Consider the following 20,987-nt stretch of genomic DNA (forward strand, 5'->3'; position numbering starts at 1 on the left):
GGATTGGAATTATTATATACATGCAAAAAGGTATGGATTAACATACAAAAGGGTAGCAATTAACATACACTGTAAGGAAATACTTGTATAAGTCAAATATGAAAACATTTTATGCAGGTCCAAAATGACCCCTCTCCACCATTTTAGGAATGGAAGGAACTCAACTGTCCTTGGTTAAGCTCCTGACACTATTGTGACAATGGATTATATCATTAAGTACTTCTCTGTGCTCGCAGGGACCCAACACAATATTAGGCAGGTGTACCATTTTCTTTGGCTCTTCAGTGTATGTGACAACATGTACAATTCTCACTGGCTATAACTGGAATCTGCCAGCCAGAGAAGAGGGCTGTCACACATTCTGCAGGCAGGAGACATATATCACAGCCAAACATATTTGGAGTCACAATCTAGGCACTAGTGCATACTGTTGTGTATGCAGGGACTCGAATGATTTCATTAGAAAGTTGCTAAAATGCATTTTGATGAGAACAGAGAGATGGTTGAGAGTCAAAAGTGCAAATGTTTGTGATATCTTATTTAGATGACTGTTCATATAAGTTATTTTGAGGAAGTGAAACAGGCATTTCTTACAAAATGCCAAACTTCACATGTCATATGACACAGAAATCATTTAGAAACTAACTAATGAACAGTGTAGTATTTTTGGCAAGTGTAACTGTACTGAGATTAAGTAACAGAAGGTTTAGTGTTTGATATAACTAGTGTGAATGCTGCACAGACAGTTACAGCTGAACTTAAACAGATGAACAGTGCACCACAGACTAGCAGTTGTAATTAAAGTACACACTTAGGAGCAGTCTGATGACTTGGCTAGTTCTGAGGACATACTTCATTTATTGTTTTCAGTACTTATTTCAAGTAGTAGAAAACTAATTCCAAGATGTAGAACATACATTCAACTATTTCAAAGAAAATAATATATAGTTTGGGGCACATGTGATGCAGCTGTAGTTTTACACAGTTTGTCACAGCTTTTCGTGGCTGCCCTAGGTCAGGCAGTGGAATTCATGATTCCTACTGAGATGAGTGAAACTGTGTCTTGCAGAATTACAGCAACTACATTTTAGAATCTGCACTATCACAAAATCACTCAATGTTATGTAACTATATGCAGCATACATAATGAAAATCTTCATCAGAAAACTACAAAAAAGAAACACCACCTGCTATGTCGCATCTTGTCAGGCGACGCACGTGGAGTGAGTGCCGGCGAGGCACGGAACTGCCAGGACAATAGCGAGTCATCTCGCTCTCTCTGCTCCTCTTCAGCAATCTCGCGTTCCAACTGCACGAGACCTGCTGGCTCCACCCCCAGCCTAGCTGCCAGCCGCGACACTTCCAGCAGGCACAGGACGACACTGCGGGGCTGGTTGTGTAGTACTAGAAGGTCAAGGTACCCACATGTTAGTTTCCCTCTAAGTACATAGAGTGCTGCATGAGGAAAGATAGGGCACAGTAGACAAGAGAATGATAGCTAAGTAAGTGCCAGATGAGAATTCCATAGTTTTTTATATCGATCCCTCATCCAGACCTAGAAATTTTCTTTAATTATGTATCACTTTTTTCTTCTTTGGAAGTTGTTTGTGTTTGCGAAAAAAAGGCAAACTGCACCAGAGTACACATTAAGCTGTTGGTCTTCCAATAGCTGGATGAAAGACCAGGTTGTATCATTTCTGATAGGACCATGCCTAGTATATCACTACGGTGTTCAAACCAAACCTCAGGTTGAGGAGAGCTTTAGTTAGTTAGAAACACTTACAGAAACTTACTCTTTCTATGTAGGTAAAATATCTACCTGAATTCCAACAATATAAAGAAAAAATAGATTGCCACTCAAATTAAGGACGACAGGACGAGTTGCAGATAGGCACAACTAAAAGACATTTACATATTAGCTTTCAGCCATAAGTCGTCTTCAGAAAAGGAAATAAAACACACACATATATACACCCGTGACCACCATTTCCAGTAGCCCAAACAAAAATTCCAGTCCAAGCTGCTGGACATGGCAGTCATATGGTGAGGTGTGCTTGCTTGAAGAGAGAGAGAGAGAGAGAGAGAGAGAGAGAGAGAGAGTGTGTGTGTGCGTGTGTGTGTGTGTGTGTGTGTGTGTGTGTGTGTGTGCGCGTGTGCGTGCGTGTGTGTGTCTCCTTCTGTCCTGCGTGCGTGCGTGTGTGTGTCTCCTTCTGTCCTTCTCTGAAGCTAGCTTTGGCCAAAACCTAATGTGTAAGTGTCTTTTTGTTGTGCCTGTCTGCAGCTCTATATATCATCTGTATAGTGAGTAGCAACCAGGAGTTTCCATTGCTTGAAATTCCAGACAGTTCTCAAAGGGAATGATTAAGGTGCTTTCTGTGTATGACAAATGTAAATGATTTTCTGCTGCTATTTGTTAGTCTGTTCATGTTACTGTAGCAATGGAGTGGTTTCCTCCCATGAAATGTTAATGTGGTATTCTACATTAAAGTATTGGTGAATTTCATGTGTATTCCAGAAGTATATGTTTATGTTGTTTAAGTGCAGATAATAATGCATCCAATACTAATCATTTGTATCGAAAGAATGGAATATGAATATATTTAAGTTCTGGAAGCCTTAGAAGGAGACTTGGTAGAAGTGAAGAAGGAAAAGAATGAGACTGACTGGATTACTTCAAGGATATGCTAAGCACTGTCAAGGGCATCATCCATCACAACTGGACTAAATGCCATGGTGTTGCATCAGGGAAAACAAACTGTGAATGGAATAATATTAGAAACAAATGACTAACCCACATTCCTCAAACTCAAATCCTTTGTTGGCTGTTGACTCTTCAAGAACCCATCATAACTTACAATGTCCTGAGTCTTTATAGCACAAAACTTGAATTTCACAGGAACAAATACATGCTCTTACATCATTATCATTTCACCTACCAAGGTCATCACTCTCAAAGATGAGATTCTCATGGACACCAAGTCTACGGCAGAATTGGATGAAATTCTCCATGTTGTCTCGAGAGAAGAAGCTGCGTCGCGCAGCATTGTCCCAGCAGCGTCCACGGATCACAGGTACCTGCTGTGTATCAAATAAAACTTCAGTGGACATCTGGTATAAATAGGTAGCTCTTCAGACTTAGACATAATTCAATTTTTACAAACAAGAAAATAAAAACATCTTTGGCCTTAATCAAAGCTTATAAAACAGCTATATTCTCTTGATAGCATATACTTTGTTGCACGACCAGCAGAAATACTCATCACCATAAGAGTTTTGTTATCAAATATTCCCACTTTTTTATCTCAATGTGGAAGAGAGATGATGTGAAATGATGGAGGAGGTTTAGTGAATCAGGAACAGATCAGGAGATATCCAGAAGGCACTCAGTACAAAGAGAAGGGAAACAAGGAAAGAACAGTGAATCAATCACTTGAAAAACATTGCCAATAGTATTTATTCATTCTTTCCATCATCAGTAGGAACTTTATCTGAGTCAGCTATAATGATGTGGTAGTTTACAAATGTTCACTCCCACACCCATTTGTCATGACAAAAGTTATCAGACAAGTATGAAATTCAAAGGAGATTACAACTGTTATTCTAGACACATGAAGGTGAATAAGGTTTGTGGGGATGTAACTCTGTGGAGTTACCTGGAACAATATTGCTGCCCTGAGGTAGCTCAACTAACCTCTCTGGACCTGCAGTTAGTCTGCTCCGATTGACATTTGTGACAACATGCTTTGTACCTTGTAGGACAATGAAATATTTTTATGTGGATTTGTACAACCTGTTAGTTATTATTATATGTAACTATTACTGAGCACTGTATTTCCTACAATGATGACCCTGAAATTTCAATCTTGCCACGTTTATAAAATCTCCCATGCCAGTCTGTTGTCCTACATTGCTGCAGCTACCTCCAGCTCAACCATTTCCTGCTCCGAAGGATGCCTGTCTCAACTCTTTGTCAACACCAGTGAATTCCATGAATTTTCTTTGTCTCAGTGTGATCCAATTTTTCCAGAACTTGGGCAAAGTGTCTGATTCGGTAGCATGTAGCGAACCGATGACAATGCTTCCATTGTTTCCATGTCTACCATGCCAGATCATGCCACTTCACACCAAACTTGCCAATGACATGTGTTCTATTCTCGGTGTGACCTTAGCAGTGGCAGCACTGTAATGGTGCTTGGTGACTATTTGCTTAGAAATTCTGCTACGACAACAAATGTTATTCTGGACAAACAATGGCTTCCTGCACCCCATTTGCCAGTACGCAGTGTTCTGAGCTTCAATGTGGGAAGTAATGACACTTATTCCTGTGGACACTTCTTTAGTGCCAGTGAATCTACATACATTTAACAGTTCCTCTGTTTTGCAGAACTATACGGACACCGACCAGAGTTCCATCATAGTTGGTCAATTCTGGCTCCTGCTAAATGATCCTCAAACCATTTCCAATTGTTTGCCACTTTCCAGACAAAACAACATAGATTCAAGTGATTTTCCTGGACATAAAAGTGAACTACCCGACACAGACTATGTCGTCATGCAGCATTCACATGTGTTATCTGCATCACCTTAGTGACATCACATCTCTGCACTATGGTGGTGGGGGAGGGGGAGGGGGGAGGGAGGGGGGTGGAGGCTCTGTGGGGACATAAACTCTGGAGACATGTGGAACAATATTGTCAAGTAGAAGAAGGTATAAATAGATGAATGACGAACACTAACTTCACTTAACGAACGAACTGCCTCTGGCCACAACACATACAGTATATATACAGTTACAGAACATCTCAGCACAATGATTCTTGACAATTGTAGATACTTCTAGAATGTACCCGAACTGAATATAGAAATTAAAATTTTAGAGTGCAGGTGAGTTTTGAAATCATGATCCTCCATGCAACAGTCTAATATCGTAACCACTACACCATGGTGACTGTGGTACTCAGCTTCTTCTGTGACATTGCTCCCCCCTCAGCTGTGGTTAACACCTGGCCAATGTAGTCATCGTCCATGTCCACAGTGTCTCTCACGTTACGTCGTCCTAGTCTGTGAACGAGTCATCAGTCCTGCATACTCCGACTCCTGATGACAGATGTCTTCCCTGGCACTGATCATCTTAGAACTTCCTTTGCCGCTACGCTCTTCATCACCTTTCTGCTTGTTGCCTGTCGCTGGAACTTCGAATTTACCCTGGGTTGCAGGATCCTTATAGGACTTCATTCGAAGGATGTGGACCGTATCTCTGATCTTTCGTCAAAATCTTGAAATTCATAAGTAATATCAGACAAACTGTCTTACAACCTTATAAGGTCCAAAGTAGCGCCTGAGGAGCTTCTCAGAGAGACCAACCTTCCAAACAGGAGTGAAGAGCCAGACGAGGTCACCAGGCTGGTATACAACAGGGCGATGGATCATGTCATACTTTCGACGATCATTTTCTTGAGCCTGCAGCGTGCAGAGTCGAGCTAACAGCCGAGCTTCCTCAGCTCTGGTTAACACCTGGCTGATGTAGTCGTCGTCCACGTCATCAGGATGTAACGAGAACACAGTGTCCATCGTCGTAGACGCCTTATGTTCATGCACCAGGGAAAATGGCTTAAATCCTTTGGTGTCTTGTTTGGCGGTGTTGTAGGCAAACGTCACGAAAGGTAGCACGTCATCCCAACTGCTGTGCTCAACACTGACGAACATCGATAGCATGTCGGCCAAAGTCTTATTAAGGCGTTCGGTAAGCACGTTAGTTTGTGGATGGTAGGCAGTCATCATGTAATGAGTAATGTTGCACCGACGGTTTATCTCTGTCACAAGATTCGATTGAAAAACTCTACCTCAATCCATAATCAACGACCTTGCGTCACCGCGTTTTAATACAATGTCTGCCATTATGAATTTGCCTACCTTGAATGCTTCGGCTGTTTTCACGGCTTTTGTAATGGCATAGCGTGTCAGATAATCAGTACAAACAATAATCCATCTATTGCCACTAGCAGACGTTGGAAATCGTCCGAGGAGGTCAATTCCAACACGCTGGAAAGGCGTTTCGGCTGGTGGAATTGGTATGAGTTGGCCAGGTTGTTTCTGAGGAACTACCTTTCTCCTCTGATACTCTTGACATGCGACACATAGTGATGGACACTCCTCAATATACATGGCCAGAAAAATCTCTCGTGGATCCTATTGTATTCTTAATACACTACTGGCCATTAAAATTGCTACACCGAGAAGAAATGCAGATAATAAACGGGTATTCATTGGATAAATATATTATACTAGAACTTACATGTTATTACATTTTCACGCAATTTGGGTACAAAGATACTGAAAAGTCAGTACTCAGAACAACCATCTCTGGCCTTAATAACGGCCTTGATAGGCCTGGGCATTGAGTCAAACAGAGCTTCGATGGCGTGTACAGGTACAGCTGGCCATGCAGCTTCAACACGATACCACAGTTCATCATGAGTAGTGACTGGCGTATTGTGACGAGCCAGTTGCTCGGCCACCATTGACCGGACGTTTTCAGCTGGTGAGAGATCTGGAGAATGTGCTGGCCAGGGCAGCAGTCGAACATTTTCTGTACAGGAACTGCAACATGCGGTCGTGCATTATCCTGCTGAAATGTAGAGTTTCGCAGGGATCGAATGAAGGGTAGAGCCACGGGTTGTAACACATCTGAAACGTAACGTCCACTGTTCAAAGTGCCGTAAGTGCGAACAAGAGGTGAGCGAGACATGTAACCAATGGCACCCCATACCATCACGCCGGCTGATAAGCCAATATGGCGACGACGAATACAGGCTTCCAACGTGCGTTCATTGCTATGTCGCCAAACACGGATGCTGTACAGAGAACCCGGATTCATCTGAAAAAATGACGTTTTGCCATTCGTGCACCCAGGTTCGTCGTTGAGTACACCATCGCAGGTGCTCCTGTCTGTGATGCAGCGTCAAGGGTCACCGCAGCCATGGTCTTCGAACTGATAGTCCATGCTGCTGCAAACGTCGTCGAACTGTTCGTGCAGATGATTGTTGTCTTGCAAAAGTCCCCATCTGTTGACTCAGGGATCGAGACGTGGCTGCACGATCCGTTACAGCCATGCAGATAAGATGCCTGTCATCTCGACTGCTCGAGTGATACGAGGCCGTTGGGATCCAGCACGGCGTTTCGTATTACCCTCCTGGATCCACCGACTCCATATTCTGCTAACAGTCATTGGATCTCGACCAACGCGAGCAGCAATGTCGCGATACGATAAACCGCAATTAGGCTACAATCCGACGTTTATCAAAGTCGGAAACGTGATGGTACGTATTTCTCCTCCTTACACGAGGCATCACAACAACGTTTCACCAGGCAACGCCAGTCTACTGCTGTTTGTGTATGAGAAATCGGTTGGAAACTTTCCTCATCTCAGCACGTTGTAGGTGTCGCCACCAGCACCTTCCTTGTGTGAATGATCTGAAAAGCTAATAATTTGCATGTCACAGCATCATCTTCCTGTCGGTTAAATTTCGCGTCTGTAGCACGTCATCTTCGTGGTGTAGCAGTTTTAATGGCCAGTAGTGTAAATGCTATATGTGCGGCCTCAGGTGGTTCATGGTATTTCTGTAGAACATCTAAGCGCATACATTTAGGAATCACTGGTAGCCACCTCTTTCCAAACGGATCAAAGTTTTTCTTGCAAATTAATCCATAAACTACCTTAAATTGTTCGTTCACATCCTCTGACCGCCTTAAGGCAAGCATAATTTGAGATATCTCTGCTCAGCAGAGAGACCCTGGAGTGCAGCAAGACGACAGTCACTACCTTCATCAAAGCCTTGATGGTCTTGCACACGGTTTCTTGAGAGACAGCATCTTGGTGTTGTTTGTTTTTTTCCTCTTTTGTACACTACGGTAGTGTCATACTCTTCAAGACGCATTGCCCACATGGCGTGTCGTCCTGTTGGATCTTTAAGACATGTCAACCAGCAAAGTGAATAGAGATACGGTCGAAATTTCCACATGGCCCACATCACAGCGCTATATTCTCTTTCTGTATTTGAGTAGTTTCTCTCGGAGTTTGTAAGTGTCCTAGAAGCATAGGCTCTTTTCCATCCGAAATTTGTACCAGAACAGCACCGATCCCATAGCCACTGGCATCTGTGTGTAGTTCGGTAGGTGCTCTCTCTTCATACAGACCAAGTATAGGGTCAGTCGTCAGAGCTTTTCGCAGCACATCGAAAGAGTCTAGTTGAGCACCACCCCACATAAATTTAGCATTGGCTTTTAACAACTCTTGGAGTGGCCAGGCTTTGATACAAAAGTCTTTGGTAAAACGACGGTAATGAGAACAAAATCCGAGGAAGCTTATCTCTAATACTTTTAGGAATAGGAAATTCCGTTATAGATCTCATCTTTTCTGGGTCTGGCCGCACACCTTCGTTTGACACAAGGTGTCCAAGTATTTTGATTTCTTGGATTAAGTCTCAGTCCACTTTGTTGGAGACACTTAAGAACGGCCCTCAGTCTTTTTTACGTGTTTATCAAATGTCTCTGAGAACACTATTATGTCATCTAAATGACAAAGACACAGCGTCCACTTCAGGTGACAGAAGATTATCCATCATCCGTTCCGAAGTTGCTGGTGCATTACACAAAGCAAACGACATTACCTTAAACTCTTACAGGCCCTCAGGGGTGATGAATGCAGTTTTCTCACGATCAGCCTCATCTTCATCGATTTGCCAGTATCCCTATTACATGTCCATGATTGAGAAAAACTTAGTCCCCTTCAGACAATCTACTGTATCGTCAGTTCGTGGAAGAGGGTAAACGTCCTTTTTAGTTATCTTATTAAGCTTCCTGTAATCAACACAAAAGCACCAACTGCCATCCTCCTTCCTGACGAGAACCACTGGTGACGACCATGGGCTCTGCGAAGGCTGAATGATGTCATTCTTCTTTATTTATTCTACGTCGTCGCTAATTATTCGACGTTCCATTGCTGACACTCGGTATGCTCTCTGGCTAATTTGTTGATGGTCTCCAGTGCTAATTCGGTGCTTCACCACTGATTTGTCTAATTTGCTCATCACTTGTGGAGTGAAGCATTCAGAGAACTCTTGAAGAATGGCAAGTAGCTTCTTCTGTTGTTCCTTAGTGAGACCTGGTGATAGTCGAGCTAGATCTTGTCTCGTAATGGTAACGCCAATTTCGCCCACAGACTCGGCATGGGAGGTTTTTATGATGCTCAGCCGTTCGGCAATTAAAGGTTCAGCGTTTGCTACGCACATGCGTCTTGGAAGGATCTGCGGTTCTCGGCGACAGTTAACTATTCACAATTCATGAAATCCGTTCTTAAACGAGACGACAGAGGCTGGGATGACCAAGTTATTCTTCAGTGGTATACTTCCCTTACATTCCACTACAAGATCCATGGGTTGATGCATGGCATGACACATGACAGCTACCTTTCTAGCGCTGACTGGAGGAATGATCACTTCATCCAGCACACACAGTCTCCACACACTTGGGTGCGCATCTTCCTGTCCACAGTGTCTCATCTCGTCTAGCATAATCTTCGAGTGACCACAATCTATAATTGCAGGAGAATGACTTTATGACTATACTCTTGTAAGACGATGAATTGTAAGGGCTGTGTATGGTCACTTATACCCACATGAATGACACATCTTCTTGTAGGTTTTGCATATTTCCCATTTGCCACCTTCGGCAGAGATGTTTTGTTGTCGACGAATACGGTTTTCTGTAACTAACGACGGTACTTCTCCGAAATGACTGAATATGATGCTCCAGAGTCCACAAGAGCGTCGGCTAGTCGGCCATCCATGAGGACATTGACGTCGTTTCCTATTATTTTTGTAGTGATCGACGGCACGGAATTTTTCTCGTCGGTGGCCTCACCTCCAAGGAGGCTCGCACCCTTTAGTTTTCCAGGTTGCGGCGGGTAGGTGATCGGCTAGAGGTTCTAAACGGCGATGGAGACCTTGATCGGCGTATTGGGGAGCGTCCTCTCCAGCGGCTAGCTTGCGGCGATGGTGACCTATGTCATACTGCGCCCATATCATCTTGTTCATCTTCGTCGCTCCGGAGTTGACGTCGGCTAAGAAAGGTCTGCTGTCTTCTGGTGCGGGCATCATAAAATATCCGCCGCCTTTCTCGACAATAGCGCACCACATGTCCGCAGTGGAAACATACTGGTTGCTTATCCTGAGTCCTCCAGACGTCAGTCTTCCTTGGTTCCCAATCAGGTTCCTCATGCGTCACTGTAGGAACGTAACTCCGCCTGGATCTCGACTTTTTCACCGTTTTAAAGGGAAATGAAGGACGAGAGATTGGATTCAATGTCTGTTCCAGTTCCTCCCTTATGACGTCTCGAAGGGTCTCGGTTTTTTGCTCGCCATGCAATCCAAATGCCTTGTGAACTTCCTCTCACACTATCTGATGAAGAACACTTGTGAGATCAGTTTCTTCCTCCATCACATACATCGATACGACGTTTGGCAGCCGTTCAAACTTCTTTCGTGTAATTTTTTTTTTTTTTTTTGATGCATTGTCTCGATATACCATTTTATGAAATCGTCTGCTGTCGAAACCTCCTACAGGAGTAGGGCTTGATACAGGTCCTCAGCAAAACCCCTCATGAGATGTGCAACCTTATCTTCCTCCTCTATTCCTGGATCCACTATTTTACACAGCTCCAAGACGTCTTGAATGTAGGATGCTGTAGTTTCTCCTGGACACTGTGCCCTGCACTTTAATTTTTCTTCAGCCTTGCACTTCTGGTGTTGTGTGTGCCGCCGTAATACTTGTACAGTTCCGCCTGAAATACTTCACAGCTTGTGAACTTCTCCTCGTTGTTCTCATACAACTGCTTGGCAGTGCCCTCCAAGTAGAAAAATACGTTAGCCAAACACACGGTGTTATCACATTTGTTAAATTTGGCTATGCGCTCATATACATTCAGCCACTTGTTCCGATCTTGGCCATCGGCACCAGAGAACCCGGAAGGATGTCTCATGTGGTGGCACACAGTTGCTGTCGTCGTAACGTCCTCTTCTTCTTCTGTCTCCGATCGATTGTGATCTGTTGAATATGGCTCAAACTCTAGTTTCTCGCCACCTAAACGTCGGCTCTGTCGTGGCCTGATGGGAGCCACTGTGTCGTCGATATTGTGCGCTGTCACAAGTTCCAATACCCGGGGCCTCCACCAGAATAATGTCACGTAGAAGGAGGTGTGATTAGATGAATGACGAGCACTAACTTCACTTAATGAAGGTTTATTCAGCCTGCAGCCAGAACACATACGGTATATATACAGTTACAGAACATCGCAGTACAATGATTCTTGACATTTGTGGAAGCTCCTAGAATGTACTCGAACCGAATATAAAAATTAAAATTTTAGAGGTGAGTTTTGAACTCACAACTCTCCATGCAACAGTCTAGTATCATAACCACTACACCACGGTGACTGTGTTACTCAGCTTCTTCTGCGACAATATTGCTGCCCTGACATATGTCAACTAACCTCTCTGGACCTGCAGTTAGTTGCTCTGATCGATATTGGTGACAGCATGCTTTGTACCTTGTAGGACAATAAAATATATTTGTATGGAATCATATGGCCTGTATGTTTTTATTACACGTAACTACTATTTTGAGTATTGTACTTCCTATAGGTTGTTTCAAAAAGGTCAATGAATAGAGCTATCTCCTCAAATCTATGATTTCTAATAGCTTCACAGCCAAAAGTCATTAAGTGTAAGTAAAGTCTGGAAACTGAAAGGAATTCATATGAGAAAGAACTACAATAACATGGTTATAACAGAATCTCTGTGGTAGCACTGGTTGACAACACACACTTCCACAATCATAAATGGATTTTTGGTCTCCCACATGTGACAGTTCTGGGTATTTATAATCTTATCAAAAAAAAGTGATTTATCTGTTCACAGCACTTTTAAGGAACATTGCAATATTTGCCATTTGTAAAGGAACACATTTTCCAAATTATTGATGTTTCACAGAGCTGGTTGCTTTCAGTTCCCTTATAAGGATGCCTTTGAGGGTGATTTAATTGATATTCAGACAAAGTGTTTTAACATGCTTGTTGGTCTAAGAATGATAGTTTTGTGTTTAATCTAGAGTGCAACTGCAACATACATTTTGGATCTTCCATTTTTCACACATGCTTTAAAATGCATATGCCTTCAAACATTTCAATCACATTTTTCAGTGATGATCATGTGATCTGTCAATAAACTTCTCTAAATGCTCAAATCTAAATGTTATACTCATGCAGTCAGAGTTATGATAACATAATTTCACTAAAAGATCTTCACTTTGTCAAGGGCACACTGAGAAGTAATGCCTTCAATTTTTTATACGAAAACTTTTTAAATGTGGCTTTTGAAACAAAACTTTGTAAATAAAGCTTGAAATAAAGCTTTTTAAATAATCATATTTCATTAACATTCTACATCTTTAGTCTTCAGGTGTATATAAATTATTTCTCAACATTTCTCCTGATGAAAGGCCAAGTTGTTGATACTGTCACTGTAGTATGTTTGACTTTGTTGACAGAGCCACAACCTCATATCTGCTTGCAGCACTTCATCACTCTCAAAGTGATGTCCTCAGAGGTAATTTTGGAAGCAGATGAAAATCAGAGGGGCCAAACTGGGACTATATGGAGGATGATCAATGACAGTGAAACAAAGGCATCAGATCGTTGCAGATGTTGCATCACTAGTGTGTGGTCTGGCATTATCATACTGAAGGAGAAGGTGCTCTATATGTGGTCAAAGTTTTCAATGATTGAAAACTATTACAGCACACCTTTTCTCATGCACTTACGTAATTCTGTTGCACACCATCACATTACACACTACAATCTGAAGCAGCAAAATTGGAAAGTTGACTGAGTAATATGTATGACATTATTCTATATGAGATATTATATGACATGTAATACCTCAACCAATATTGAGAACAGAATAAAGAATTCGGATGCACAGCCTTGTAAAAAACACAAGATGCAGAAAGTTAAATATCAGCTTTCCCTTGGTCTGAAATTTACATCCTTCACAGTTAAGTTGGACTGGTCAGTGTTCACAGTCATGCATGGTATGAGCAGGGAAAGCCAGGAACTCTGTTAAGTAGCAATGGCAGCACCTCCAGAACCAAAAGATCACCATTTTTTAATGCAAAATCCAACTATTTTGGCAATAAATGTTTTCATTATTAAAAACATCCAATTCTTTCACTCATTATCATGAAAACTGCTTTCTAACTAATACAAAATATTGTGGGAATATTGATTTTCACTTTTTTAACAATGTTGTGAATAGAATAGGATGCTACTCACCGTAAAGATGACATGTTGTGCTACAGACAGGTCCGATGAAAAGACTGTTACATATAAGTTTTGGCCAAAACCTTCTTCACAAAATAAAAAAAAAAAAAAATGCACAGACATTCACACAAGCAAGCACATCTCACTCACTCATTCACTCATTTACATACATCTCAAAATTCTGGTCAAAGAGAGCAGTCATATGAGTGTGAGGTGTGCTTGCTTGTGTGAATGCATGTGTATTTTTCTCTTCTGAAGAACACTTTGCCCAAAAGCTTATATATCAGTCTTTTTCATTGTGCCTGTCTGCAACTCCACATGTTAGCTTTACAGCAAGTAGCAATCTACCCTTTTCATAGCATTGGTGGTATTAAAATCTGGATTTTCCATTGTTTGCTTTTCAATTTTTTGCTATCTTTGGAACATTCAGCTTAATTTCTTGACGTTTAATGGATCTCTGAGCTAATTTTGAGTGTGAGTATTAGAGCTGACAGGTATGGAGATGTGAAATATCATTATTTCTTTTTTAAGAAAGGAAAAGCTACAACCATCATCACATTTCTGGGCATACTCTAATCAGAATACCAGATAAGTAGAGAAGTCAGCAATGAAGAAGAAGCAGACAAAAAATCCATTAAAAATGAAGGTACGTTAGAGATCCCTTTACGATGCAACAGTCAGTGTGTTGGCAGAATTTGCTGCACTCTTAGGAGCATACATGGTAAACCAGTAAGCTACCATTTTCCCCTGTTCCGTCTGTAGGTAGTGTATGGAAGAGAGATTGTTGGTACTCCTCTGAATGAGCCTGACTTTCACCTAATTCTAGCATCATTGTCATTATGTGAGGCGTATGTCATACAGTATTATATCTTCTTGACTTGTTTGAAATTTGTGTTGCTGCACGGAGTGGCCATGCAGTTTTAGGTGTCATGTCACAGATTGTGTGGCCCCTCCCACTGGAGGTTCGAGTCCTCCCTTGGGCATGTGAGTGTGTGTTGTTCTTAGCATAAGTTAGATTAAGTTAGTTCAAGTAGTGTGTAAGTCTAGGGACTGATGACCTCAGCAGTTTGGTCCCTTAGGAATTCACACACATTTGAACATGTTTTTTTAATTTGGGGTTCTTAGTATTTTGCTAGTAAGTATCTCTGTGATGCACATTCTCATCCTTGTAACATCTCTCACTGCATTTAGTTGAGCATATCTGTCATACTCTCAGGTTGACTAAACATATATGTCATAACTAATGCAGCTCTTTTTAAAATATTTTCTATCATTTCCATTCATACAAATTGATAAGGGTCTCAGAATAACACAATACTCAAGAACAGGTGAAATGGGGTTTTGCAAGTGACTTGTTTCATGTGTAAATTAATCTTCTTTAGGAAGTTTCCAACAAAGCCTGAGTCTGGCATCTGTCTTTCCCGTAGCTAGGTTACTTTGGCTGCACTCAACTTCCACTACAGGTTACTTATCTTGGGGTCTGAGTGACTTGGTCTTTCTTTCTAACCTCCTCCAACCTAGCCCTCTCTCCTCCCCAAGGAGGAAACTAGTAGCTGTGAAACGTAGAATTGCATCATCACTTTCTCTTTTATATTTGTCTGTCAGCATTTCACATCCTCAATTAAGTACTGGTCAGCAATTCTGTTGCAGTTTATTAGTTTTTTCAGTTGATTTTCCTTTTGATACACTAAAAATTGGATTTTAATTCCAATAATTTCACAGATTTAATTTTTATAAGCAGAATGGCATTATGGTCTTCAGTGCCCAAATAATGATTACGATTTGTATTACAGTAATAATTGTAGACTTCAAGATTTATTTGGGTCATAATGACACTGTGGTGTTTAGCACCTAAATACTAATTAAAGATAGTAATAATAATAGCAGATATTGAGAATAACAGTGAAATTATTTAGTTTTGCATTTGTGATCATGTTTAATATGATCAGAAACAGGAGGGATAATGACAGAGAGGATTGAAAAGACAGTGGCAGTTACTGTTATTATTACTGTTAAGGAAGAGCAGACTGTTTCAGTAGAGGTCTCCACAGTAAAGGATAGGTGGGGGGGGAGGCAGCTATTGGTTGACTAGCGAGAGTTTCAGACAATTAAGTGGACAAGCTAGCTATATTACAGATCATGGGACATTAACTGCCTTGTAAAGTTGGGAAGGAGAATTTCCCTGAGGTTGGGATGAAAACCACTCCAAAAACCATGTCCCTGAGGTGGAAAATTATTCTGAAATGGTGGCTGTGTCATGCTGCAGTGTAGAAAGGCTTTTCCTTTATTGAGAACTGGTATCTCTGCAATGCTGTTAATGTTATGGTACTAGAACTGACAACAAATAAGAGGGAATACAATGACTGAGCAAATGGCAGTGCAAGTAGAGGCTATGATGTTCTCTTCACATAGCAGTGCTAGTTCTTCAAAGGCAGGAGTTGTGCAGTTGAAAAACCAAATATCACAAAAGTAATGCACCCCAAAGCATTCATTTGGGTCTCACCCAATGTGAACTCTCTTATCAAAATCCTTGAAGAATAACATTACCATAATCAAAAACTGGAATTATTTTGATAACAGAACCTTCCGTCGGTTCTTGGTAGAACAACATTGTAATAAATGAACAGCACCAGAATGAAATGTAGAACAAAAGCAAACTGGTGCTGTTCATTTATTATTGGAATTATTTTCTTTATTTTTAGCTCAAGAGGACGTTCTTTTTTATATTTCTGCAACACAAAGAGAAATGCTGACATTGTCTTAACAACTCAAGTTGTGTGTTCAGTCTATTGTACACGATATCCTCAAATTCTTAGCAGAGAAACAAATAGATATTACTGAACCATACAGGATTAGGGACCAAAAAAAGTCTCTGGACTGAGAAGATATACGTTTTTTGTGACTGTCAAAATTGTATGTGTTTAGATGGTTTAAGTTTCAAACACATTATCTTTGTCCATTATGATAAGGCAAGTAAGTCACTGTTTACATGCTGGATGGCTGTGAACACTTGAATTTAGGTATAACTGGAGATCATCAGCTCATAGGCAATACTTACAATAAGAGAGAACAATTGACACAGCATTAACGTGTAATGACAAAGATGAAGGACTAAGTACTGATCCTTGAGGGACCCCTGATATACATGTCCCCACTCTGACGTTTTTGCTCTGATCATTACACAATGTTGGGGGAATGCTAGTCATGGCAAACACCACTCAACCCAAAAATGAGGAAAGATTTAGGATTGTTAATTTCAAAAGTATGAGAGGTACTGTGAAATATTTAATTTTCACCTCAAAAAATTGACCTCTAGAAAAATCAGCCTGTGACAGTCTTGGTGATGTTAAACTTCTTGAAAAAGTCACCTTTCAACTTGACAACTTTTTACCAATGGTGGCTGGTTTAGCAGAGACCTTGACTGTAGGAGTCTGCATATTGACCAGAAAAAAATCATCTTGCCATTCTGGAAATTCCTGTCACACTACGATTTCTTCACCCGATAGAGAGGGTGAAGTAACTGGATGCCATGTCATGAGAATTCAGTGAGTGGGATGAGGCAAAAATTTGATCGCTTAAGGAAGTAGTATTTTGGACTGTCTTTTTGCAGACTGAGCTGAGACACTGTCATGGTGCAAAACCATACTTTCAAAGAGCTTTGTATTGATAGCTCCCCTTAAAGTTGTTAGGAGATTTTGGCTGCGCACTATTATGACAGTTTCCCCTCATGAGCTGAATCTGTTAACACCACATCATGACAGTCATAGAAATAACTCAGCGTCACCTTGCCCAATGACAGTTGCATCTTTGGATTTTTCAGTGGTCCAAATTTTCCACTGCTCACTTTGCTCCTTTGCCTTGGGGTCATAGTGCTACAGCCAGTTTCCCCTCATGAGCTGAATCTGTTAACACCACATCATGACAGTCATATAAATAACTCAGTGTCACCTTGCCCAATGACAGTTGCATCTTTGGATTTTTCAGTGGTCCAAATTTTCCACTGCTCACTTTGCTCCTTTGCCTTAGGGTCATAGTGCTACACCCAGTTTGCCCTCATGAGCTGAATCTGTTAACACCACATCATGACAGTCATAGAAATAACTCAGCATCACCTTGCCCAATGACAGTTGCATCTTTGGACTTTTCAGTGGTTCAGATTTTCCATTGCTCACTTTGCTCCTTTGCCTTGGGGTCATAGTGCTACACCCAACACTCATTAACAGTAATTAGGTCACTAAAGAAGTCGCCTGGATAGGTCTGACACAGTTGAAAATTTACGTTGCTGCCTCGGTTCGGAGTCTTTTGGAACAAGTGTGAGCAGTTGCGGAACCCAAAGGTGGTGAGGTGACATTTGTCATGTTCAAAATGTGGTGTAACATGTTGAAAACTGCTCCTTGATAGATTTTCACTTTTTCCTTTTTTGCCCCACTTAGCTCAGTCTTTGAGTACCAAGGCTTCCCCTTCTCTTGTGATTCTCATTTCTTAACAGTGAAAGACTGCCAATTCATTCTTTGTCATTCAGACTTGTCAGACAACACATGAAATATCTGCAACACCTAACCACTGTGTCTATGTTGGTGTTTGCAGTGTTGTTCCCCTTCAACTGCAGAGAACAATTTATCGCTCAATACTCCAGTTTATCAATGGGCTGTGCCATTTTGCATTGGCTCCTCTCACAGCATGCTGTGGTATTGTGTAATGGGGATTCCAATGCTTATCAGGACTTCTGATGTGGATCTAACACAAATAACAAAAATAATTATGTAACTTTACTTTTTCAAACTTTCTGAATACCTCCCATCAAATGTCAAATTATACAGTTCTGAAAGCTTTTCTGAAGTTCAAAATACACATAATAGTCGCCTCTTGTTTGCCCATGGACATTTTATTTCATCTTCACTTTTATCTGAGCAGTCATTGTGCTGCGATTTTTGTAGAAACCTGACTGGTTTTCATCTAGAACAGGGTTCCCGAAACGTTTCTTCTGGTAGAACATTTTGTGAATACTGATACTGTGATGGAGAATCTTATTTATTTAGAACATCGATAAAACTAATACAGCTTTCAAAATGAGAAAACTTGATTTATTCGGTGATTATTTCAATTTTAAATCAACTAATAATAGAGAAATCATAACTTTTCTTAAAAACTAAGAAAAAAATTCTTTATTTGAAACATATTTAGTAATTATTTTATTTGTTTCCTTAACTCATTACAAAGAAGTCGAATGAAGTTTTCAATGGCATCTGTGATTTTAGATCCTTAAATTACAAATCTTCTTGATAACATAAGCAATAGTACAGAGCTGAATTCTAATATATGGTGTGGCATCAAGCCTGTTCTGAACTTCATCTTCATTGCAGCATATTTAGAAAATCCTGCATCACATATATATGTTGTGGTAAATGGAAGTAAAACAATAATAGCTCATTTTGATAAACTCAAATAGTCTTCTGATAAATGAGCCCAGAAATTACATAAAGCCTGACCTTTGTCCTTTTGCTTTAAATAAGAGTCACTTATTAAGTCATTTCATTTTTTGTAATCCCTTACACTTAAGCCTGTCAGGTTAGCTATTATACAAAACGGATTTTGAACTGAGAATTATTCTCACTAATCTTTGGAAAATATCACAGAAGCGTTTTTCCCAAGTCATGTAAGTTATTTATAAATAGCTTAGAAACTTCATTTATTTTGAAACAGTTTTCAGTCAAACATTCTTGTAAAGTGAGAAAGCAATTAAAATTGTTTCCTTGAAAGGAAGAAATTGAAAATTGCAATTTTCTCTCATAATATGCAATTTTGTCTCTTGTATTAAAAACTGTATCACACTTTCCTTACAATGACAAGTGAATCCCATTGCACTATGTAAAAAAGTCAGCCAAATACGCAAGTTTTATCAACCATAAAGGACTTCTTAAAAATTCAATAGATTTTTGTACTGAATTATTTTGTGCATTAACGAGGGGCCCACTATTCATTATGAAGTTACTAAAGGCTCAATAGAATTTTTCTCTGGATAGCCATACCACTTTTGTAAGTAGTAAAAGTGCGTCATGTTTACCACCCATTTTGTCACACAAAATTTTAAACACTTTGTCCTGCAGCAGTCGAAACTTTACATAGTTCATCATCTTGCCTGCTTCATACATAACTATAATTTAAACCTATAGGATTTCTTTTTGTTTCTAGAGCTTGCGTATGCAGAATACAATGACTACTGGTGGCCCTTGTAGCTACCTGCAGTATACACGGTATAGTTCTCTTTGTTTCGACTACCATGCTTATAGCACCATCTGCGCAAATATCAATACACTTCTCCCAACCCACCTCATGATTTATAAGGTAATCATTAATACAATTGCATATAACTTCTTCTGCTGATTTTTCACATAAATATGCACTCATGAGTAACTTGTCTTCAATACATTTATCAAATATTTAACAAACAAGTATTACTGGTACAGCTAGTCCTGTGACATCTGGCATTTGCAGTGTATACTCACTGAAAATCCCAAATCTAAAAATTAACTCTTTCTCTATGGCAGGGGAAAGATCTTCGATTCATCACAAAACAGTATTATTAGATTGAAGCAGTATTATTAGATAACTGTACTGCATCGTCTTATGTCTTTTACACAACTTAATGAATTTTTTCCCAACTGAATGAGTGTCACCATTAAGCACAGTACACTAAGATACACACTAAGATACTTTGATTATATTTTCATTTTCAGTTTTTGCAGAAGTAATTATCTGATATTTGGCTTTTCTATTGAGTCGTGCTCTCTTTTCAAAAAATTAAAAGAGAATATCTTTTTCTTTGTGATCAGCAGGTATTGTTCCTAGGTTCCTACAAAATTTAGCTGGGGTCAAAGAACTGTTTGCAAGTTTTGTCTGACATAAAACACACACTGAAACACAAGCATCTGACATGTGAATTAAAATTTATGCAGCTTTCATAATTCTTCATTTAGGTTTGTTTGTATGGGACACACATTCTTTAATATTATCTTTTGGAGAAGGCCCAGTTTTTGTATCATTTTCTTCTTCAGTAGTAGACTTATCAGTTGAAGTACCACAACTTTGAGAGGTGGAAGTTCACTCAAAGTTCCCCTCTTAGCTGAGCAGTCAATGTGTCTGCCATGGAGCAGGCTGAGGTTTCTTTCCTGGCCAGGTTGGGGTTTTTCTCTGCTCACGACTGTGTGTTTTGTTGTCCTTATCGTCATTTCATCATTGTCGAATTGCAAGTCACCTAAGTGGCACCACGTAAAAAGACTTGCAAATCCCCGGCTGGACTACTCCAGGTAGGGTCTTTCGACCATCAGTGCCGTGTGATCATTTCATTTTATTCCTCTCTTTAGCCGTGAATCTGAGGATACTTTTGAGGAATATACAAATTCTGTAAAAAGAAAAACAATCCTGTTGAAATGCCTTCCTTAAGCTTTAAATAATATATTTACAAAAGTTCATAGAGCTTTGATTTATTGATGCTGAATTGAGGTTTGGCCTTGAGGGAGCACAGGAAGCAGAGGAAGAACATAGCCTCTGCATGGTGAACACATGTTAGAGGAAATGTTGCTAAGTTTTTCTTTTAGTGGTAACCATTCAG

General features: G+C 40.3%; 1 protein-coding gene across 1 annotated transcript in view; it reads right to left on the bottom strand.

The window, feature by feature from the left end:
• Positions 1-20,987, bottom strand: part of LOC126281741 (uncharacterized) — a 500,256-nt gene that overhangs the window by 57,767 nt on the left and 421,502 nt on the right. Inside the window, exons 5-6 of the mRNA XM_049980928.1 lie at positions 2,937-3,078; positions 1,188-1,404 (exon numbers count right to left, since the gene is read on the bottom strand). Of these exons, the coding sequence (XP_049836885.1) occupies positions 1,188-1,404; positions 2,937-3,078 (359 nt within the window). The remainder of the gene's footprint in view (positions 1-1,187; positions 1,405-2,936; positions 3,079-20,987) is intronic.

The sequence above is a fragment of the Schistocerca gregaria genome, chromosome 7 (genome assembly GCF_023897955.1).
Source record: "Schistocerca gregaria isolate iqSchGreg1 chromosome 7, iqSchGreg1.2, whole genome shotgun sequence".
Lineage (NCBI taxonomy): Eukaryota > Metazoa > Arthropoda > Insecta > Orthoptera > Acrididae > Schistocerca > Schistocerca gregaria.